This window comes from Salarias fasciatus, unplaced genomic scaffold, assembly GCF_902148845.1.
Source record: "Salarias fasciatus unplaced genomic scaffold, fSalaFa1.1, whole genome shotgun sequence".
NCBI classification, from domain to species: domain Eukaryota; kingdom Metazoa; phylum Chordata; class Actinopteri; order Blenniiformes; family Blenniidae; genus Salarias; species Salarias fasciatus.
In genome coordinates, this window is record NW_021941376.1 from 783,011 (window position 1) to 806,592 (window position 23,582).

General features: G+C 52.9%; 1 protein-coding gene across 1 annotated transcript in view; it reads left to right on the forward strand.

The window, feature by feature from the left end:
• The first annotated feature begins 1,951 nt into the window (after positions 1-1,951).
• psen1 (presenilin 1) overlaps positions 1,952-23,582 on the forward strand; it is a 54,895-nt gene continuing 33,264 nt past the window's right edge. Inside the window, exons 1-6 of the mRNA XM_030087226.1 lie at positions 1,952-2,047; positions 8,648-8,731; positions 19,356-19,675; positions 19,960-20,101; positions 21,214-21,281; positions 21,359-21,579. Of these exons, the coding sequence (XP_029943086.1) occupies positions 8,696-8,731; positions 19,356-19,675; positions 19,960-20,101; positions 21,214-21,281; positions 21,359-21,579 (787 nt within the window). The 5' untranslated portion in view covers positions 1,952-2,047; positions 8,648-8,695. The remainder of the gene's footprint in view (positions 2,048-8,647; positions 8,732-19,355; positions 19,676-19,959; positions 20,102-21,213; positions 21,282-21,358; positions 21,580-23,582) is intronic.

Here is a 23,582-nt window from a genome sequence, read left to right on the forward strand (position 1 = left end):
CCCTGAGAAATGGATAAATGTTGTTGTGTTTTGTTTTGACAGGCGAGCACACATAAACAAAAACTAAATTGAAAAGGTGTGTGTATATATATATATATAAATATATATATGTATGTATATATGTATATATATATATATATATATACATACATATATATATATACGTGTATATATGTATATATATATATATATATATATATACGTGTATATATGTATATATGTGTATATATAAATATATCAGTGGAGAGCGGTGACCTGTTACAGTAGTCATGCTGGAGTGTCATCTACAGCTAGCACCAATTTTTGCGTATTTATTTATTAATAAAAAAATGTTATATGTTTTTTACCGAGCCCCGGAGGTGTTAGGCTGCAGAATATTTTATTAAGGCGAGGGTACACCTTCTATAGTGTGGGTATGCGTGAATAAAGCCTTCCCTCCACGCCACTAGTGGAACAAATCAGAGCCGGGCCGGGGGCGGGGCAAATGACCGGGCCTTTTAATCCAAACGATAAAAGTCATAATAACATCATTACACAACATACACCCGCAACAAGCGGGACTCACAAGCTTCGGCACCACGGAGAGAGAATTATATTAATGACATTACGCACAAGGTGTGTGATGAGAGGCAACAAACACAGAGACCTAAACTGAGCTCTGCAATGTTGGAGAAGTTTGTTCCCATAACGCAAAACCTGATGTCACAGCAGCTCCCCTTGAGTGAGCTCTTATTAAAGTGATTATGGCTGTATTTTATTTCTTATCAACCTGAAGGCGGACGCTCTCTCCCGCCGACCCTGCTGACAGATCGCTGCTGCAGAGCCAAACATCTCAAAGCCACAGCGCTGAACAGGTTAGCAGATCAGCAGGATCAGACTGTTTTCTGACTGACGCTGTCTCGTAGGAGCATACAGCAGCGCGTAAATGCGCACGAATGAGATGGACAGCGGTGGATCATCAGCGTCTCTGCGTCCTGTAAACTGTTATTTTAGCCTGATTAATCCATTCAGAAAGTCGGCACAGTGTTAATAAACTAAGTTTATCAGATATATTAAAACACACGTATGTTTCATTCACGTTTATCGTCATATGTGCTAGCTTGAAAGTGACGGACAAAATTCTTTACTGTTTCTGTGACGACTACATCAGGAGCAGGTCGACCACTTGAAATTATTTCCCTCTTTTCTTCAAAAGTTCTCCGGGAAAACGAAACTGAAGGCAAAGACTGAATTGTATTAATTTCACTCATTTTGACTCGGCTACTACAAGGCAGTGAAGTTAGGTCGTGAAGTGAATCCAGTTGTGAGCGTGCCCGTTGGCAGATGAGCTGCTTCACTGACAGTTTTTTTGCCATTCAAAAGGCTCATGTGCAGCAGACCGCCCCGAGTGCGGGGACTGCTCAATATCGCAGTGCGCATGCGCGAAACAAGCTGTCAGCTTTCCAGCTTTTCGCAAGCAAAACGGCACAGATGAGGCAGGAATTTCAGACCAAAACAGTAGAACAAACGTACTGCATTGTAGAACACACTGACAGATGAATATTTGCAATTATTTTATTGAAGGGCTTGGGCATGCACTGCATTTATAGCTTATTATGACCGCTCGCCCCTGATATATATATATGTACATATATATATATATATATATATATATATATATATATATATATATATATATATATATATATATATATATATATATATATTACAACTATTTCAAGATTAATTTGAGTCAAATTGCAAACATTAAGCTTCCGAGGACTTTTTATTAGGGGATGCGCTTTGGACTACGAAGTCAGTTTCCGGCTGTGTGTGTGTGTGTGTGTGTGTGTGTGTGTGTGTGTGTGTGTGTGTGTGTGTGTGTGTGTGTGTGTGTGTGTGAGTCCATGCGATAGTCAGTGTCGAGCGTGAGTCTGACTTCAGGTAGCAGGAAGTAGTTTCCGGCAGTGGCCCGGATGTAGAGCGCCACACAGGAACAACAAAGAAAGGGAGTTCCGGGCTTTAAAACCTGCACGACATCCCGACGTCCCTCTGCTCTGATTTGGAGGTAAGCGTCGCTCTGTTCCCTCTTTACCGACGAGTTTCACTGAAGCCCGCCGAGCGGCGTCCTCCCGGAGCGGCCGCTGCGGTCCGGAGCCTTCCTCCGGAGCCTTCCTCCGGAGCGGTCCTCCGGAGCCTTCCTCCGGAGCCTTCCTCCGGAGCGTTCCTCCGGAGCGGTCCTCCGGAGCCTTCCTCCGGAGCCTTCCTCCGGAGCCTTCCTCCGGAGCGGTCTTCAGCTCCGTGTCTGCACCGTGAAACGGTCCGTGTTTGCGGTGAGACGCGCCGGTCTGACCGCTGCCTCCCCCCGCGGCAGCCGGACCGGAGCTTCGGAGCTGCCGGCGGAAATGAGCAGAGACACTTCAACTGCCAGGTTCTGTGAGTTTGTCCAGGCTTGAGGTTTCAGACCCTCAACCCGTCACTGTCCACAGAGCGTCTCTGTCTCTGGTCCTCAGTCTTCACCAGGCTGCAGCTTCCAGCCCGGATCATCCAGAGATGTTCAGAGATCCAGACCAGAAACGACCGGGGGACAGCGGGGGACAGTGGGGGACAGCAGTGGACAGTGGGGGACAGCAGTGGACAGTGGTGGACAGCAGTGGACAGCGGGGGACAGTGGGGGACAGCAGTGGACAGTGGTGGACAGCAGTGGACAGCGGGGGACAGTGGGGGACAGCAGTGGACAGTGGGGGACAGCAGTGGACAGTGGGGGACAGTGGTGGACAGCAGTGGACAGTGGTGGACAGCAGTGGACAGTGGTGGACAGCAGTGGACAGTGGGGGACAGCAGTGGACAGTGGGGGACAGCAGTGGACAGCGGGGGACAGCCTTTAGGACACAGATACTAGAGCTGTGGGGCAGGGGACACTGACAGAGGGCTGGGGGGGCTGTAGGAGCTGTAGGGTCAGTCTGGGGGGGGGCTGGGGGGGCTGTAGGAGCTGTAGGGTCAGTCTGGGGGGGGGGGCTGTAGGAGCTGTAGGGTCAGTCTGGGGGGGGGCGGGGGGGGCTGTAGGAGCTGTAGGGTCAGTCTGGGGGGGGGGCTGGGGGGGCTGTAGGAGCTGTAGGGTCAGTCTGGGGGGGGGGCTGGGGGGGCTGTAGGAGCTGTAGGGTCAGTCTGGGGGGGGGGGCTGTAGGAGCTGTAGGGTCAGTCTGGGGGGGGGGGGGGGGCTGTAGGAGCTGTAGGGTCAGTCTGGGGGGGGGGGCTGTAGGAGCTGTAGGGTCAGTCTGGGGGGGGCGGGGGGGGGCTGTAGGAGCTGTAGGGTCAGTCTGGGGGGGGCGGGGGGGCTGTAGGAGCTGTAGGGTCAGTCTGGGGGGGGGGCTGTAGGAGCTGTAGGGTCAGTCTGGGGGGGGCGGGGGGGCTGTAGGAGCTGTAGGGTCAGTCTGGGGGGGGGCGGGGGGGCTGTAGGAGCTGTAGGGTCAGTCTGGGGGGGGCGGGGGGGGCTGTAGGAGCTGTAGGGTCAGTCGGGGGGGGGCGGGGGGGGGCTGTAGGAGCTGTAGGGTCAGTCTGGGGGGGGCGGGGGGGGCTGTTGGAGCTGTAGGGTCAGTCTGGGGGGGGCGGGGGGGGGCTGTAGGAGCTGTAGGGTCAGTCTGGGGGGGGCGGGGGGGGCTGTAGGAGCTGTAGGGTCAGTCTGGGGGGGCGGGGGGGGCTGTAGGAGCTGTAGGGTCAGTCTGGGGGGGGCGGGGGGGCTGTAGGAGCTGTAGGGTCAGTCTGGGGGGGGGCGGGGGGGGCTGTTGGAGCTGTAGGGTCAGTCTGGGGGGGGCTGGGGGGGCTGTTGGAGCTGTAGGGTCAGTCTGGGGGGGGCGGGGGGGCTGTTGGAGCTGTAGGGTCAGTCTGGGGGGGGCGGGGGGGGCTGTTGGAGCTGTAGGGTCAGTCTGGGGGGGGCGGGGGGGGCTGTAGGAGCTGTAGGGTCAGTCTGGGGGGGGCGGGGGGGCTGTAGGAGCTGTAGGGTCAGTCTGGGGGGGGGGCTGTAGGAGCTGTAGGGTCAGTCTGGGGGGGGCGGGGGGGCTGTAGGAGCTGTAGGGTCAGTCTGGGGGGGGGCGGGGGGGCTGTAGGAGCTGTAGGGTCAGTCTGGGGGGGGCGGGGGGGGCTGTAGGAGCTGTAGGGTCAGTCTGGGGGGGGCGGGGGGGGCTGTTGGAGCTGTAGGGTCAGTCTGGGGGGGGCGGGGGGGGCTGTAGGAGCTGTAGGGTCAGTCTGGGGGGGGGCGGGGGGGGCTGTTGGAGCTGTAGGGTCAGTCTGGGGGGGCTGGGGGGGCTGTTGGAGCTGTAGGGTCAGTCTGGGGGGGGCGGGGGGGGCTGTTGGAGCTGTAGGGTCAGTTCTGGGGGGGCGGGGGGGGCTGTTGGAGCTGTAGGGTCAGTCTGGGGGGGGCGGGGGGGGCTGTAGGAGCTGTAGGGTCAGTCTGGGGGGGGCGGGGGGGGCTGTAGGAGCTGTAGGGTCAGTCTGGGGGGGGGGCTGTAGGAGCTGTAGGGTCAGTCTGGGGGGGGCGGGGGGGCTGTAGGAGCTGTAGGGTCAGTCTGGGGGGGGGCGGGGGGGCTGTAGGAGCTGTAGGGTCAGTCTGGGGGGGGCGGGGGGGGCTGTAGGAGCTGTAGGGTCAGTCTGGGGGGGGCGGGGGGGGCTGTAGGAGCTGTAGGGTCAGTCTGGGGGGGGCGGGGGGGGCTGTAGGAGCTGTAGGGTCAGTCTGGGGGGGGCGGGGGGGGCTGTAGGAGCTGTAGGGTCAGTCTGGGGGGGGCGGGGGGGGCTGTTGGAGCTGTAGGGTCAGTCTGGGGGGGGCGGGGGGGGCTGTAGGAGCTGTAGGGTCAGTCTGGGGGGGGCGGGGGGGCTGTAGGAGCTGTAGGTCAGTCTGGGGGGGGCGGGGGGGGGCTGTTGGAGCTGTAGGGTCAGTCTGGGGGGGGCGGGGGGGGCTGTTGGAGCTGTAGGGTCAGTCTGGGGGGGGGCAGGGGGGGCTGTAGGAGCTGTAGGGTCAGTCTGGGGGGGGCAGGGGGGGGGCTGTTGGAGTTTAGTTTAGTTTATTGATGTATTTGCAGGGACTGTGTACAAATACATGAATGTTTCAATAGGAAAGATGTTTGGTTCCAGATTGAGCTCATGCTCGTGAGCGTCTGCCGTCCCTGGGAAGCTTCACAACAGTAACACTGCAATCACATGACTGTTTGTTAAAAACTGTTACAAAACACAATACATTAGTTCATTTAAAATTAATATCCATCAGTGTCAAATCCTGCGTACAAAACCAACCGGACTGATGCTGACACAGTTGGTTATCAAGAATATATTTCTTTAGATTTCTAGAAAAAATGTTTAAATCTGCAGAACATTTCAGACGGTCTGGGAGCCGATTCCAGTGTTGAATGGTTTTGAATGAAAAAGCTGTTTGAGCAAAGGCAGAGGATCGTTTTGGGATCGCTCAGTTTCTGTGAGCTGTGGATCCAGATGTTCCAGTTTGTTCAGAGTAAAGTTGAACAAATGTTTTTAATGGAGGTGGAGCAATGTTATTGACAATTTTAAAGATATTTCTTATGTTTGTATATAAAATTAAATTGTCAAAGCTTAATTTTTTTATACCTACTGAGAATATTGCAATGATGATAACGAAGAGGTCTTTTGTCCAGAACCTTTAGTGCCTCTAGACGGATCTGAGAGGTCTGAGTGTGGCCTCATTAGCCTGAGACCAACAAGACAGGCAGTGAGTGATGTGAGGAATGATCGCAGCGTTAAAGCACATAAAAGATGCCTCCGTGGTCAGACTGTTCCTAATATGTCTAAAAGAAGAGATATTATATTTAATTGAATTGCATCGTTTTTTGATATGCTTCTTAAAACTTAAAGTTTGGTCTAAATTAGAGGTGGAGCGATAGTGGATTTTTAAAGGCTGATATAATAACGACAGTTTGGAGCAGGAAAAAGCTGATAACCGATTAATTGGCCGATAGCCCCCCGGGAAAAATTCAACACTGTTGGAAATGAAAACTCTCGGACTTTATTAGCACTACTGAACATTATCCAAATGTATGAAATTGCAAAGAAAACATAAAAATCAATATATTTAATTTAAACTTGTGTATTCAATATCTATCAAAATTGACATGGATAATTTTGTTACACTTTAATATGGGGGGGCATCACATTTTGTGAGTGATGCTACTGTACGCCATAAAAAATAATAATAATAACACTAGTTAAACGTCTGGACTGAAGGGATTTGAGCTGTGATTTTCTCATCCTCCCATAAACTGTAACCTTTATCCTGAACTTCTGTCTCATACACTCTGAACAGTTGTTCTTTATCGCTACGGAAGAATGGTTTGTTTTTTGGTTTTTTTTAGTTAGGCTATCTTTTTTGAAAGAACAAATTCTGAATTCATTCCCAAACACAGCCTGTCTAACCCACAGCAGGAACCGTAAAGTTTCCAATAGCAAAGTCACTAGAACCTCCAGAATATCTGCGGGGGAAAATCGAGGGGGGGGGGGGCTGGTTTGTCTCAAACAGCGGCTAAAATTGCCAAATTTTAAGATTCATGGCAAACTAAGCTGAGCTGCCTTCACAGAGAGCTTTCTTTCAGCGTGTTTTCACCGAGCTGCTAGCTGTTAGCTGAACAAGCAGTGTGGTTGTGTAAAACGTGGCTGTTATGCTAACATGATGCACGTTGTGCTTGTTGAACAGCTGGAGCTGATTTCCTCCACAGAGGAGGTGAAGATGTTGACTTTCAGCTTGTGAAGGTTTTAATACACTTAGTGATGCTAATGATGCTAATGGTGTCTCCACGTCCCTCTCTCTCTCTCTGCTGCTGTGCTGCTCGCTCCGTGTCCCCCCCCCCCCGCCCCATGCCGCTGTGTGTGCAGAGCAGCCCCCCCCCCCTCGGTGATCAGAGAGACAGAGAGCAGCAGGCGAGGGAAGGAGCGGTTCGCGCTGCCGAAAAAAAAAAAAAAAAACCCCCAGCCATCGGCCGCTATCGGGTCATCTGCCGTTAATTCCGATAGTTTGTTAAACGTCCAATCAGCCGATTGATCGGCCAAACCGATGAATCGGTCGACCTCTAATCTGCGTACATGATGATGTTAATATCTTTGCACACTGTCGGAAGATCATTACTGTAGATACTAAACAACAGAGGTCCCAGAAGTGACCCCTGTGGGACCCCAGTGGTGCACAATTTCAAAGAGGACAGAGCATCATGTGTTCTGACACACTGCACACGGTTTGAGACAGACAGAGGACACGGAGAGCAGACAGAGGACACGGAGAGCAGACAGAGGACACTTAGAGCAGACAGAGGACACTTAGAGCAGACAGAGGACACTTAGAGCAGACAGAGGACACGGAGAGCAGACAGAGGACACGGAGAGCAGACAGAGGACACGGAGAGCAGACAGAGGACACTTAGAGCAGACAGAGGACACGGAGAGCAGACAGAGGACACTTAGAGCAGACAGAGGACACGGAGAGCAGACAGAGGACACTTAGAGCAGACAGAGGACACGGAGAGCAGACAGAGGACACTTAGAGCAGACAGAGGACACGGAGAGCAGACAGAGGACACTTAGAGCAGACAGAGGACACTTAGAGCAGACAGAGGACACTTAGAGCAGACAGAGGACACGGAGAGCAGACAGAGGACACGGAGAGCAGACAGAGGACACGGAGAGCAGACAGAGGACACGGAGAGCAGACAGAGGACACTTAGAGCAGACAGAGGACACGGAGAGCAGACAGAGGACACTTAGAGCAGACAGAGGACACGGAGAGCAGACAGAGGACACTTAGAGCAGACAGAGGACACGGAGAGCAGACAGAGGACATGGAGGTTAGCTGTGTCAGAGGCCTGTCCAAGTCCAGAAACGCAGCACCCACCGTGCCCCCCCGAGCTGTAGGGTCAGTCTGGGGGGGCTGTAGGATCAGTCTGGGGGGGCTGTTGGAGCTGTAGGGTCAGTCTGGGGGGGCTGTAGGGTCAGTCTGGTGGGGCTGTAGGGTCAGTCTGGGGGGGCTGTAGGGTCAGTCTGGGGGGGCTATTGGAGCTGTAGGGTCAGTCTGGGGGGGCTGGGGGGGCTGTAGGGTCAGTCTGGGGGGGCTGTTGGAGCTGTAGGGTCAGTCTGGGGGGGCTGGGGGCTGGGGGGGGGGCTGCTGGAGACACGTCTCAGGATGAAGCCAGCTAATGTTCTGAATCTGTTGTGAAGAAATAACCCAAACAGTGAACTATTGTAGAAAGTGGTTTTAAAAATTGGTTGCAGACCTTTCTTCTGAGCAGCGTGGAGTTCTGGTTTCTGCGTTCAGCGTGTTGAGTATGTTTTCTTGCTTGCTGGTTCCTGGCACTCGCTGAGTTTCCTCTACGCAGACGATCCACTCTTTAGCCGCCGGCTGTCTCGACCCGTCGTCCTTGGCGTTCAGACAGCCGGCAGACTGCAGGACGAACGTCTCATTTTGGACGGGTGGGGAGGACTGCTGTTAAATGAATGGGAAGTGGAAACGGGCGGTCCGCGGTCCTGGCGGCGATAGCTCCTCTCCGTTCTCACCCCGGTGTCGTGGTGCGCTGATGGATCCAGCTGCCTGGCGGCGAACGCTCTCCCTCCTCAGCCGCTCTCGCTTCCTGCTGACAGCTGCTGCTTCTCTCTTCTTTTCCAGGGTGGAACCGGTTTGGGTTGCATGTGAGGAGTGAGAGCCGAGCCGAGCATGGCCGACAGTGCCGAGGACGTTAAGGACAACGTGGTGAGTCGGACGAGTGTCCTGGAGAGGAGGTGTGACCGCAGCGCTGAGACTTCCTGTTAGCGCTGCGCGATTTTGACAAACAACCTAATTGCGATTTTTCTGACCAATCATGCGATTGCGATTCGATTTGCGATTTTCACATTTTATACTTTCAAATGCAGAAAACAGCTAAAATTTTGGTAAAAAATAATTCTTGTTACATTGACATGGTCTTGCTCAAGTTGACACATAAAATAACACATGATGTAGACGGACCTGACGAAGCTTCAGGCAGCGGCAGCCAGACGCCGCCAGGCTGTCTGCGTCACCTTTGGAAAGAATGAGTGCCTTGTTTTAATGAAATAAATTAAAAAAAAAGTAAATTCAATGCTGTCCAAACTGTAATTCAATACTGGTCTCGCTTGCTTGGTTCACAGAACATTATTTAGTTTAGTCACAGTTTTCAACGTGAAATAAATGGAAATTAAAAACCAGAACCGCAAATAGGCGCCACTGTGAAACCAACTTCAACTCGCAAAAAAAAAAAAAAAAAAAGAACTGGCCAGCCTCTAAAGATAAAGGGCAAAAAAAAAGAATCCTTATTGCTGTAATATTCTTAGATCACAGTCAGATTAGTCACCCTGCTCTGGTCGTCTTCTCTCATTCTCGGGCTGCAGCTTCATGTTTTCATGGAGAGAGAGAGAGCGTCACATGAGGGCTGTGGGGCGATCGGGGGAGAGAGAGAACAACCTGCGACTTGTCGACTTTTCTGTTAATTGTGTAGCGGCGTTGGTATAAACTAGACGTGTTTCCTCTGATGTGGCTGCTGCACGGCGACGCCGTCTGGCTCGCTTTTGCTCCACGTGGTTTTTTTCAAACTCAAAGTCCAAACAGCTGAGCTCCAGGTCCTTCTGACACCAGCGGCTCCGCCCCCTCCTGCTGTCATCTCGGCCATTTTCACACCGAGAACGAGTCACACTGAAGACTTGTTGCTCCTCACGACGCCACAAAGCACACAGCAGAGTTTGTTGTTAGCGACCTGATGCTAGTTAGCTGCAGCGGTGCAGTGCAGACATACTTGCTTTCTATTGTCATTTCTGATTGGCCGGTGGCGCGGAATGCAAGACTGGAACGTTTTGATTGGTGGACAGGTCTGTCACTCAAATGCCTCTAAAAACCTCAGCCCTGCGCGGTTCGGTTACCGCAGCAGTTTCGATGCGGCGTCGGTTCATCGGCAGCCCTGCTTCCTGTGATGTCCTTCAGAACGGGACAGCGTGAAGCAAACGCCTGCTCCTCTACTCTCGCTCTCTGCTAGCGCCAGGACACCGCCACCTACTGCTCATCCAGAACATCACAACCTCCAAATCCACACTTGATCACATTTGACTTTTCAATGTAAAATAGAAAGAAAAAAAGTAGTTCAGTAAGCAAATATTTCAGCTTTTAGGAGAGCTTTAATTTGTAATATCTGCCAGAGTGTCACCCTGGTGAATCCTGTCGCGAAGCGCAGAAGTCTGATCTTCTGAAGGCCTCAGTAAGCTTCCCCGTCGCAGTGACGCCGTTCCGACGCCGTGTACGTAGCACCCTACTCGGCGCCTACGCCGGGGCTTGACGCGCGCCTCCCGAAAATCCTGACTTCGCGTCGAGGCGACGCGTGGTGACGTGAACGTCGAGGGCTGTGATTGGTCCGCTTTCGCGTTGTTTATAGAATGAAGTAGAACAATATGCTCACCCCGAATGCTTTTCTGATCCCAGCAGAGCTTCGGGAGAAATTTAGATCCAAAACTGAGCAGCGCATATCGCTGTACTGTTAGCAGTGTTAGCACTGCTAGCAGACGGCGCTGTGTGTAGAGCCGCTCCTGAAACGGCTTTAATCGTCCAAAAGCTCACTAGTTTCACCAACATTTCCTCCGGGTGCCTCAGCCTCTCCTCCACAGCCCGGGGTCCAGGTATGTCGTATATGCAGATATAAGTTCGGTAAGTGCAGCGAGTGTCGATACGTACGTCTGTAGATCTATGTCTACAGGTCTATGTCTTGGTAAAGCCGGAGCTACGGAAGCCGCATTGTTGTTGTGACTGCTAGCGGCTTGGCGGTGAAATTGCAGAGGAGGCGTTCCCTTGATGCAGACGCAGGATGTGCTCAGTAGCGGCGTAGGAACGGCGTCGCTGCGACGGGGAAGCATACCAAGGCCTTTAGCGTTTTGAGGAGCACAGCGCTCAAAACCAGAACGCCTGTAGCGTCCATGTCGTACCTCAGAGTTGCGACTGGGCCCACGAGCGCCGCCCCGCCCCCAGGACCAGCTTCCACCTATTGTCGCCGTGCAGCCGACGGTCCGTCCGACAGGCCGCGGCTGCTCAGCAGCGATTCGCGCCACTCGGTAGCCAGGCGCACAGGCAGAGGCGCTGAGGGTTGGGGTGCCAGACCCGACCTCCGTGCTGGGACAGCAGATCCTTCCTGCTGGGGAGGCACCGCAGTTTGCTGGGCCAGAGAAACCCTGTCCACGCCGGCTACAAGGGGGCCACCGGCAGCAGGGCGCGGCCCTCCTGACGGACCCTCTGCGGCGCTGACAAAATCTGAGGGAGTGGCGGAAAGGTGTGGAGGAGGACTCTGGCCAGGGGTGCACCAGTGTGTCCTGGACCAAGGCCCGGTGGTCCCCCTGCAAACCACGCAGGACTCGCGTGGGCAAGGAGCTCGGCAGTCCTGGACCACCTCATCAAGGCGACGCGCAGATCAGCCGGCCGTCCAGGGAGGGTCGCGCTTCATACCCTGCAGGGGGAAACGCCAACAAATGATACTGGAGCGTTACCACGCTGAAGCAAATACTGGGAACTACTTTTTCTGTTGAAATCACTACGCCCAGAGATCCGTCTCAGCAATCTTCGCAGAAACAACTCAATTTGGTCATTTTGCTTTAATGTTCCACAGCGTAGTGAATGTGTGGATTATAACGTGTCACCAAAGTGTTGTGGGGTTGTTGGATTGTGTATTTGATGAGTTTGACGAGGGGGAACAAAAATACCGTCCACTTCCATTGTGTCCGTCCTGAAAACCTTCCTGACTCTCCTCTGGATGAACAACAGCTCGACCTCAGAAACAGTCAGTCTGCTGCTCTGAGGACTGAGGAGTTGAGCTCAATGGGCCAATTTGCCAAAATGTTGAAGCATCCCTTTAATTTCTTCTCAGAATTTATGTATTTTATTATACTGCTAAATAAGAGACAGTGCACTGATTTATTTTCAAGTTAAAGTCACCTTCATTTTTGTTGTATTTGTTTTGCTTCTATTATTTTCATGTTTCAGTGAACCTTAAATCAGCCTCGTTAATGCACTGTTCTACTTGTGACTGTGTTGCTCCTGCTGTTAGGAATAAATGTTTTAAGGAATATGATTTGCATTTTCTCTTTCATAAGAAAGACAGCATTTTCGTAGAAATGAAACGATTGATTCAGAGGGAAATTCAGCTTCGTGGAAATATTGCCGCTTACCAATTAATCGATAATTGATCGATAAGATGAAACAACTATCGTTTAATGAATTACTCGTTATTTTGCATCCCTAGTTGATCATGTCAAGCAATCAGCTGTTTGGGGATGAGTAGACCACAGAGTGATTGAACCATTAACTCATTGATTAACCAGGTGTTATTAATCAATCAATAATGCCACAAATGACCAATTACTGGAAATGGGTGAATTACAGAAAATGAGCTGAAAGAAGTTGTGAATTATGCATCAAAAGAACTTGTGGTTTATTCCATCAATAATTCCGGGGCACCGCCTCGAAGAGGACCAATCAAAACGCTCACTCTCAGTAAAGCTGGTTGTTAATATTTGGATAAGCAACTGTTAAATTATCAGAGAAGCATGACATCGAGCACAGACTGTCAAAACCATCAACATCGCCACAAATACCTCCAGAGACCACGAATCGTCCAGTCCAGGAACCGAGCGTTCATTCAAAATGTCAACTTCTAATCCACACGTCTAAAAACAAATCTGAGCAGATTCAAAGCATGCAACCCGTGTGTGCGTGTGTGTGCGTGTGTGTGCGTGTGTGTGTGCGTGTGCGTGTGCGTGTGCGTGTGCGTGTGCGTGTGCGTGCGTGTGCGTGTGTGTGCGTGTGTGTGTGTGTGTGCGTGTGTGTGTGTGCGTGTGTGTGTGTGTGTGTGTGGGACAGGGTTTGAACGGCATTCCGACCCGGGTGTGAATGGGCTGGCCTCTCTTCATGCAGGATCCAGCTGTTCTGCCCCAGATGTGGGTTTTTCTCTCACCAGGACTCTGCCAACACATTTTCAGAAGTTGTTCTTGTGACTTGCGGCTGTTTCTCGGTGTAGCTTCCCCGTGACGGCGATTTGAACTCCCAGTGGGTGTACACAGTGAGAGTGTGTGAGGGTCGGCTGTGGCGCGCCCAGCTGGCGCTCCGGCGGTCATTTATTAGATGTTGGAGCACAAAGTCCATCTTGAGGCTCAGGTGAGTTGTGGAGGGAGGGAGACGCATTGCTTTTTGTTGCTTCATCTCTCAGTTCTTTCAGTTTATGTGACGGACAGTTGCTCATGATTCAGTTCATGAACTGTTCACCCTGAGCCTGCGAGGCAGAAGTGGTTTTGGCCGCGGCGCTGCTCTCGTGCTGCAGCTTTCCTGATGCGTCTGCCTAAAGACAGATATTCAAACTTTCACTGTTAAAGTACCTGCTTATTTAAATGACGTGTGTGTGTGTGTGTGTGTGTGTGTGTGTGTCGGGCTGTGGAGATCCCCGGCCTCCGGAGATTGCCTCATGTCTGCAGCATGTCTCAACCCGCCTGACAGCTGGGTCGGCTGTCTGCTCGGTTGCTTCCTGGCGTTGTCCTGATGTGACGGGTCCTCGGGCTGAGTGCCAACGGGCACGGCGCCGGTTTCCAGGGGAGATGGGTGCCGGTGGAGCGGCTCCACCCGACAACGCAAACACAAACAGGCTGATCGCAGTTTGCGTGTCAGCAGACGTTTTAACAGGAAAGACACAACGTGAGGGAAAAAGGAAGTTCTTCAGTAGATCGACACACACACACACACACACACACACACACACACACACACACACACACCTGTGACAATTTGAGAGTTGCATCTCGTGCCGCCTGCAGTGTGACGCGCTGCAGACGATCCGAGCAGCTCCCTGATTGGCAGAAGCGGCGTGGTCCCCACGTGGCCGGACTGGTTTGGAAAGCGGACTGCAGCAGCGGCAGGAAGAATCCTCCACATGACAGAAGTTCTCCTGGAACCAACAGAAGATTTCCTGGTCTACTGGGGACATTTTACCACACAGGGCTGCTCCATTATGGGAACAAATCACCACGGTTATTTTGGTCAAGACTCTCATCATCGTTACGAGGGAGAACCGGAAAAAACCGGACACTGGTTATAACTTTTAATGTGTTTAATTGTAACAATTATTCAAAGCTGTCTCCTTCACAGTAATCCCCGCTGGTTTGAATCCACCGTTGCTTCCATGTTTTCCAGCTTTCAAGGCGTTTGAAAACTCGTGCGTAAGGATGCCGTGCAGTGCGTCTTTCGATTTTTGTTTAACCTCCTCGACGTCCTCAGATCTCCGCCCCTTCAGCTCTTTCTTCATTCTTGGGAAGAGAAAAAAGTCACAGGGGCTAAGTCCGGCGAATAGGGCGGATGAGGCAGCAGGTCATCCCGTTTTTCTCCAGGACCTGCATTCCGCGCAGGGCCCGGTGCGCCGGCGCGTTATCGTGGTGCAGCCACCACTCGCCATCCCGCCAAAGCTCCGGACGCTGCTGCCTCCCTGCTCCTCGGAGCCCCTCAGGACCTGGATGTAGTGGTCCTGGTGAACAGACTGCCAGGCGGCTCAGACTCGCTGTGTTCGGCTTCCAGAAAAAAGATCCTCGCGGATCTTCTCCTGCGTGCGTGAGGATGCGGGTCGTCCGGAGCGGGGCTGGTCTTCAGTGGACATTTCGCCCCTTTTAAAGCGCCCATCCCATTCAGAAACCTGCGTTCTCCCAGGACACCATCTTTATACGCCTCCTGGACCGCGGTCAGTGTTTCTGACGCTGTTTTTCCCAGCAAACAAAAAACAAAAAAAACAAATCGGATGCTTGCGCGCTGATCGCGTTTAGTGATGTGTTTCGCCATTTTGTGCTTTTCCGAAGACGGGGGTCCTGCTGTGCTGACGTCGGCGCTGTGTGTGCTTTCCCTGTGTGACTTTGTGAGACAACACTTTGCAGAGATCTGCACAAGAACCTGCTGTAGTGAGATCGAACAACCAAAACTCTGAAATCCTTCTTGTTTTAATTTTATAAACACAGTCCGGTTTCTTTCCGGTCCCCCCTCGTATTTACATGATTGTGTCTTTGAATTTGAAAAAGCATTGAGTACATTTACATGCAGCGATTAACCCTTTAAAAACCCGAATATTGGCAGTTACCCGGTAGCTCGTGGACATGTAAACACCCGCAAAAACCCAAATAAGCTCATATTTGGGTTTTTAAAAACCCAAATAAGACCGCTGGGTTCCTCCTTTTTAAACCCAAATTTCTGTTCATATAAACGCGCATCAGGATATCTCGGTAGAAAGAGACATTAAATACTGTTCTGCGCATCTTCTATCTGCAAGGAATCTTGGTCTTTTGAGTACAGGAACTACTTGTGACACAGTTTAACTGCTACTGAGTTATTAAAATGTGTGGAAACGATGGTTCAGTTCTTCTCTTTTACTGAAAAAACGCTGCATGGCAGCATTGAACATATTACCACTCTTTTCCTAACAGCATGCAGAGAGAGCCTGCGGCGCACTTCCTCTGTGGTGTCTGTGTAAAATTAGGTTGAACATGCAAACGGCACACCTAGTGGCATGAAGTGCAAATGCAGTCATGGCGTCGTCTGTGGCCGTGGTTTGATGGGGAGATCCCGATTGAATGCGCTGACTTGTAAACGGGGTGACTCTGTCTGTTTAGGCCAGGCGCCAACCTCCGCTCATAAATCATGAAGATAATGCGAAGTGCAAAAAAGCTGTAATTCCGGAGAGATTCCAGCAGGGGGCGATGGTGCTGGTTTCAAAAAGAGCCCCGGTCTCATTGGAACCCATTCAAAACGCCGATTTTCAGAGTGCAAATAAACATATAAAGCGCCCGGTTTCAGAACATATTTTGGTCTCTATCTCTAGTTTCTAGAACCTGCTGCTTCACCAGACTCTGATTTTCACATAAGTCATCTGTTGATTTTATATTACGAGTTAAAGTTTTGCATAAGTCGCCCTATCACAGCGCCTCCTCTGTCCACGTGATGCGGTCACGTGACGGGCGGGACCAATCACATTACATCCGGTTTCAAATATTCAATGTGGAGACGTCCTGCTGGACTCGCTTGTGGTCTTCAGAACGGCGGTTGGGAACGCTGTGGGTGACGTCACAAGTGGTCTGTCCATTTATTTACTGTCTATGGTTTAGGCAGGGAAACGGGGTTTTCCGAATGTTTCAGAAACTGAAATATTGACCTTAACCCGAATATTGACTGCATGTAAACGTAGTCATTGATTGAACATGTTGGGGAAAAAAAACACTTGTTATATATATATAAAGATATTGTGGTCATAAAAAAACAAACTGTTGTATTACCCAATCTTTTGAACACAAGGAATAAACACAGTGCAATCAGAGGTAGCAGCTTCAGTAAAGTAGTCCAAAAGGAATCCTTTGATTAATACGTCCAAAATAAAATGTCTCATGTCTGAGTGCACTGCCACAACATTCAACAAAGTAAAGGGAAAAAATGGTTCAAAGAGACGTATGATTCTGTCCCGGCCTGCCAAAGTCCCCTACGGGCAACCATCAGCTACTCCAGCGCCCCCTAGCTCTATGGAGCACTTTTATATTCTGAAATATTAGGAATTCTATGTGCTGTGATTTCAACACGACGTCCAAACAACTGGACTTATTGTCACCCTGGAACCTGCATAACCGCAGGACCAAGACGAGCGCAGACGTATGACACGTAGTGTTGGGAAAATGCAGTTATCATCATTGCTTCATGCTTCCACTGACTGATTTCTCCTGTCTGGAATATTTAACCCTGACAGTAGGGCCATGAATAAGCCTCAGTCTGCCAGTGCCCTGTGATGCATGCAGTGGAAAGTCTCTGCGAGCCTGAGAACCCGGAGCAGGAGGTCTACACCAGTGGTCTACACCAGTGTTCTGAGGAAGCAGCAGGAGGTCTACACCAGTGGTCTACAGCAGTGTTCTGAGGAAGCAGCAGGAGGTCTACACCAGTGGTCTACACCAGTGTTCTGAGGAAGCAGCAGGAGGTCTACACCAGTGTTCTACAGCAGTGTTCTGAGGAAGCAGCAGGAGGTCTACAGCAGTGGTCTACACCAGTGTTCTGAGGAAGCAGCAGGAGGTCTACACCAGTGTTCTACAGCAGTGTTCTGAGGAAGCAGCAGGAGGTCTACAGCAGTGGTCTACAGCAGTGTTCTGAGGAAGCAGCAGGAGGTCTACACCAGTGTTCTGAGGAAGCAGCAGGAGGTCTACACCAGTGGTCTACAGCAGTGTTCTGAGGAAGCAGCAGGAGGTCTACACCAGTGTTCTGAGGAAGCAGCAGGAGGTCTACACCAGTGTTCTACAGCAGTGTTCTGAGGAAGCAGCAGGAGGTCTACACCAGTGGTCTACAGCAGTGTTCTGAGGAAACAGCAGGAGGTCTACACCAGTGGTCTACAGCAGTGTTCTGAGGAAGCAGCAGGAGGTCTACACCAGTGGTCTACAGCAGTGTTCTGAGGAAGCAGCAGGAGGTCTACACCAGTGGTCTACAGCAGTGTTCTGAGGAAGCAGCAGGAGGTCTACACCAGTGGTCTACAGCAGTGTTCTGAGGAAGCAGCAGGAGGTCTACACCAGTGTTCTGAGGAAGCAGCAGGAGGTCTACACCAGTGTTCTACAGCAGTGTTCTGAGGAAGCAGCAGGAGGTCTACACCAGTGGTCTACAGCAGTGTTCTGAGGAAGCAGCAGGAGGTCTACAGCAGTGGTCTACAGCAGTGTTCTGAGGAAGCAGCAGGAGGTCTACACCAGTGTTCTGAGGAAGCAGCAGGAGGTCTACAGCAGTGTTCTGAGGAAGCAGCAGGAGGTCTACTCCAGTGTTCTTCAGGAAGCTGCCCTGATGGAGCAGATGTCTCTCCCCCTGCCCATAAACCGGAAGTCTGTCTCCGCCCGGGTCCTTCTGCTGCTGTGGTCTCTGGTCTACCTGGTTCCGGGCTGCAGCTGTGGTCTCTAGTCTACCTGGTTCCGGGCTGCAGCTGTGGTCTCTGGTCTACCTGGTTCCGGGCTGCAGCTGTGGTCTCTGGTCTACCTGGTTCCGGGCTGCAGCTGTGGTCTCTGGTCTACCTGGTTCCGGGCTGCAGCTGTGGTCTCTGGTCTACCTGGTTCCGGGCTGCAGCTGTGGTCTCTGGTCTACCTGGTTCCGGGCTGCAGCTGTGGTCTCTGGTCTACCTGGTTCCGGGCTGCAGCAGTGGTCTCTGGTCTACCTGGTTCCGGGCTGCAGCTGTGGTCTCTGGTCTACCTGGTTCCGGGCTGCAGCTGTGGTCTCTGGTCTACCTGGTTCCGGGCTGCAGCTGTGGTCTCTGGTCTACCTGGTTCCGGGCTGCAGCTGTGGTCTCTGGTCTACCTGGTTCCGGGCTGCAGCTGTGGTCTCTGGTCTACCTGGTTCCGGGCTGCAGCTGTGGTCTCTGGTCTACCTGGTTCCGGGCTCTATGTAGCTGTCAGTGAAATCACTCTCTCACCACTGTCTTTATTTCCAGAACTCGGAATCAGGATATCTTGCAGTTTTTCTCACTTCTGCATATTTGCCTGTGCTGTAGCTGCAGTCGTGAACTGTATTCCAAACTGTCTCCTCGCAGTTTCTGCCAGAAGTCCATCAAAAGAGAAAGTGCAAACTGTCCAGGTGTCCTCCACCCTCCCCAGGTGGAGCTGGGATGAGCTCTAGACCCCTGCAGCGATGAGCGGGTTGGAAGGAGATGGATGGACGACAGTGTGTGAAGTCCTTTAGCGTAAATGGACAGCAGTGAAATGCTTGTGCTGCCAGAGTGCAGTGGTCTCTTCAGGGAGGTGTGGGACGGGTTCTGTTTCTGCTGTACTTCATCCTGGATTCCAGGGTGTTATTCTCTCTGGGTTTTGGATTCACTACTTTCCAAGCCTGTACAAACATGTTTTAGTCCAGTATTTCATAGTGTGCCAATTTGGTTTTTGTTGTTGTTGTTGTTGTTTTGGTTTCCTGCTTGTGCTTTTAATGGCAAGCAATGAATTTCTCAACCTCACATGGAAACGTTTGTCCAGAGAATGGACTGAAAGAAAGCAAATTGCAAAAGAAGAGCAACTAATGAAGACTGAACCTAAAGCTGATGCAGCATAGGAGACCCCACTTTTCAGATCTTTATATCGGCCGCTAAGAAGCTCCACCTGCTACTGAACGTTCCTCTGGATGGAGGGATCGTCTGAGCTCTTTCTTTTATTAATTTTATTTTTTCTAGTGAATGTGCATAGAAAGTATTATTGTTATTGAAGAATTATTTCTTTAATATTGGTTTTTGGAGTTTATTTATGAACGCTATATAATGATTGTACAACTGTTCTCACAAATAAATGTGGTTGTTGTCTCACACCAACAGGACCAACCAGAGGCCATTACAGCCCCAGAACCACAGGAGGCTGGCGGGACCAGAGCGCGGTCCAGGGGCGGCTCAGGAGTCGAGGAAGGAAGAGCGGGGGGGGGCAGAAACGGCAGCAGTCCGGAGCAGAACGGCCAGCCCCCCACAGCCCGCCCTCCACTGGCTGTGGAGGCTGAGGAGGATGAGGATGAGGAGCTGACCTTGAAGTATGGAGCAAAACACGTCATCATGCTCTTCGTCCCTGTGACGCTCTGCATGGTGGTCGTCGTGGCAACCATAAAATCCGTCAGCTTCTACACCCAGAACGACGGACAGAGACTGTGAGTGTGCGGACCCTCGCCGGGACCTCTGATACTCAAGGCAGGATGTGGATGTAATGCTAAGAGGCTGCCAGCAGGGGGAGCTGTGCAGCTGTCGGTTGTCAGGACTGAAGTTGTGTGAGGTGGAACCGTCTGGTGAATGGATGGAGCTCCAGCGGCAGCATCCTGGGTCCAGGTCGCTGGAGACGCTGCCTGAGGGGCTGCATGCAGGGCGGACGGCAGCAGGGCTGACACGCTTCAGTGTGAACATGAAGTTGTTTTTTCTTGATGTTGTGCCTGTCCAGGATCTACACACCGTTCCCCGAAGACACCGACACCGTGGCGCAGCGAGCCCTCAACTCCATCCTCAACGCCACCATCATGATCACCGTGATCATCGTCATGACGCTGGTGCTCGTGCTCCTGTACAAGTACCGCTGCTACAAGGTACCGCGCTGCACAGGCCGCCTGGACTGGACATGCTCCTGTTTGACACCCGGCACCGCGTGCCGCTTGTTAACCCCGGCACCGCGTGCCGCTTGTTAACCCCGGCACCGCGTGCCGCTTGTTAACCCCGGCACCGCGTGCCGCTTGCACCGCGCGCCGCTTGTTAAACCCGGCACCGCGTGCCGCTTTTTAAACCCGGCACCGCGTGTCCCTTGTTAACCCCGGCACCGCGTGCCGCTTGTTAAACCCGGCACCGCGTGCTGCTTGTTAAACCCGGCACCGCGTGCTGCTTGTTAAACCCGGCATCGCGTGTCCCTTGTTAAACCCGGCACCGCGTGCCGCTTTTTAAACCCGGCACCGCGTGCCGCTTGTTAAACCCGGCGCCGCGTGCCGCTTGTTAAACCCGGCGCCGCGTGCCGCTTGTTAAACCCGGCGCCGCGTGCCGCTTGTTAAACCCGGCGCCGCGTGCCGCTTGTTAAACCCGGCACCGCGTGCTGCTTGTTAAACCCGGCACCGCGTGCTGCTTGTTAACCCCGGCACCGCGTGCTGCTTGTTAAACCCGGCATCGCGTGTCCCTTGTTAAACCCGGCACCGCGTGCCGCTTTTTAAACCCGGCACCGCGTGCCGCTTGTTAAACCCGGCGCCGCGTGCCGCTTGTTAAACCCGGCGCCGCGTGCCGCTTGTTAAACCCGGCGCCGCGTGCCGCTTGTTAACCCCGGCGCCGCGTGCCGCTTGTTAAACCCGGCACCGCGTGCTGCTTGTTAACCCCGGCGCCGTGTGCTGTGCCACTTGTTAAAGCTGCGGCTGGTTTCACTCAGACCTGGTAAATATGAGGGTGTTGCTCTGCAGTTATCAGAAAAGAGCACAGGGTTTGAATTTGGAAACCTGCTGGAGTCTGTTCGGGGGGCCGCTGGAGTCTGGTGGGGGGGCCGCTGGAGTCTGGTGGGGGGCCTGCAGCCTGGTGGGGGGCCTGCAGCCCGGTGGGGGGCCTGTTACTGCAGGCCCTGCCACCCCTCCTGGTTTCCAGTCCACTATTGGTCTGACGTTTCCACTGAGCCTCTGGACTGTTGTGTGTTTGTGTTGATGTTGTACCCTGTTGTGTAACTTCCCAGGTGATCCAGGGCTGGCTCTTCCTCTCCTCCCTCCTCCTCCTCTTTTTCTTCTCCTACATCTACCTCAAGTAAGCTTCCTCACCGTCGTCCAGCCCGACGCCGTCTGCCTCCGGCGCTTCATGTTCTCCCTCCTGGTGTCTGGCAGGGAGGTTTTCAAGACCTACAACGTGGCCATGGACTACTTCACCCTGTCTGTGGTCATCTGGAACTTTGGGGTGGTGGGCATGATGTGCATCCACTGGAAAGGCCCCCTGCGGCTCCAGCAGGCCTACCTCATCATGATCAGCGCCCTCATGGCCCTGGTTTTCATCAAGTACCTGCCGGAGTGGACCGCCTGGCTCATCCTGGCCGTCATCTCGGTCTACGGTAAGCCCCGCAGCGTTTCTGTCGGCCGTCTGGGACGAGTCCATTTCTAAAAGATGACTTTCAGGAGAAATTCTGTTAAAAATATAGTCGTCTTACAGTTTTCATTCTGCAGACATGATTCCACCCTTTGTCCTCCGTTTTGCCGCGAACGGCGTGCTGCTCTGCCACGGCTCAGAGGAAGCTTCTTTCTGCTTCTCTGTGCTGCCGAACATTTGTGGTTCAGAGTTAAGATGCTCATCGAAGGAAATCTTCTACCTGGGAAGACCACTTGGATTACTTATTGATTAAATCGGCAAAACCATTTCTACACTCCGAGACACTACACAGTGTGTGATTTTTCACGATGCGGGATTAAAGAAGAGTCCGACTCACCCCTCAGTCAGGGTGCAGACTGGTGTGATGGCAGCACGTCTGTGTTCGGCCAGTTATGGTCGCTAACATCAAAATTTTCCTACAAATTACCGACATGGCGCATTGGGCAGAATCGCAGACGTCCTCCATCGTTATAACACATCACCGGGGCTTTTCCCACAATCCCTTACATATGGTTATCAAACATGGAGACACCTGCGGCTTCTTGGTCCGGTGCGGCTGGTCTATCTACACACTCGTTTTGTCTTCAGCCGGTGGACCTACCATCAGGCGCGCTTTACAGTCTGGAAATTCCGGTAATCTCCTCTCATCAGGACAGCAGCAGCCCGGCGGCGGCGGCGGAGGCGGCGGCGGAGGCGGAGCGCCCGTCTCCAGCTGACAGGAGTAGAGAGCGAGTCCTATTGGCCTGTTCCAGAACTGATGGGTAGGGTTCCGTCAGCTGCTCGTCGAGTAAACGGGCTTTATGGGAGCCGAAACACAACGTGATGCTGATTCAGTCTCTGTGACGCGCTGCCATACTGGATCTTCTGTGTCCGGCTGCATCGCAGTAGCACACCTCGCTGCACCGCTCCCGCCGCACAGGGTGTGTTGACTCCATGACAGTGTCTCCTCCACCGTTTCTTCACAGCATTCATTCATGAAAAACACAGCTTGTCCGGCCAGGTAGAAAACAGCTCGGCGTCACCGGTCAACATCGCCGTCTGACCACAAAGTAGATCCGCCACGTTAGGCCTGGGCGATTACATGATCGTGATTAGTGATCGCGATTAATTTCCCGTCGATCACGGTGATCAGCTGTGAGCACGTTTACTCGATCAGACGTGGCAGAAATGTGCGTGACACAGCCAATCACAGTCGACTTTTTCCTGCTCAGCTTCCGCCTGTAAGCTGTCTGAGAAGTAAACAGGATGAGCTGAGTGGAGCCGAGGGCAGCGAAGCCGAGGAAGTCAGCCCTGCCTCGGCGTCTTCCTCTGAAGATGAGGCTGCTGCTGACAGGAAAGGCTGCTCCACCCGCACCGCTGCTAGCTCGCCGCTGCTAGCTCGCCGCTGCTAGCTCACCGCTGCTAGCTCGCCGCTGCTAGCTCACCGCTGCTAGCACACCGCTGCTAGCACACCGCTGCTAGCTCGCCGCTGCTAGCTCGCTGCTGCTAGCACACCGCTGCTAGCTCGCCGCTGCTAGCTCGCCGCTGCTAGCTCGCCGCTGCTAGCTCGCTGCTGCTAGCACACCGCTGCTAGCTCGCCGCTGCTAGCTCACCGCTGCTAGCTCGCCGCTGCTAGCTCACCGCTGCTAGCACACCGCTGCTAGCACACCGCTGCTAGCTCGCCGCTGCTAGCTCGCTGCTGCTAGCACACCGCTGCTAGCTCGCCGCTGCTAGCTCGCCGCTGCTAGCTCGCTGCTGCTAGCTCGCTGCTGCTAGCACACCGCTGCTAGCTCGCCGCTGCTAGCTCGCCGCTGCTAGCTCACCGCTGCTAGCTCGCTGCTGCTAGCTCGCTGCTGCTAGCACACCGCTGCTAGCTCGCCGCTGCTAGCTCGCCGCTGCTAGCTCGCTGCTGCTAGCTCGCTGCTGCTAGCACACCGCTGCTAGCTCGCCGCTGCTAGTTCACCGCTGCTAGCACACCGCTGCTAGCTC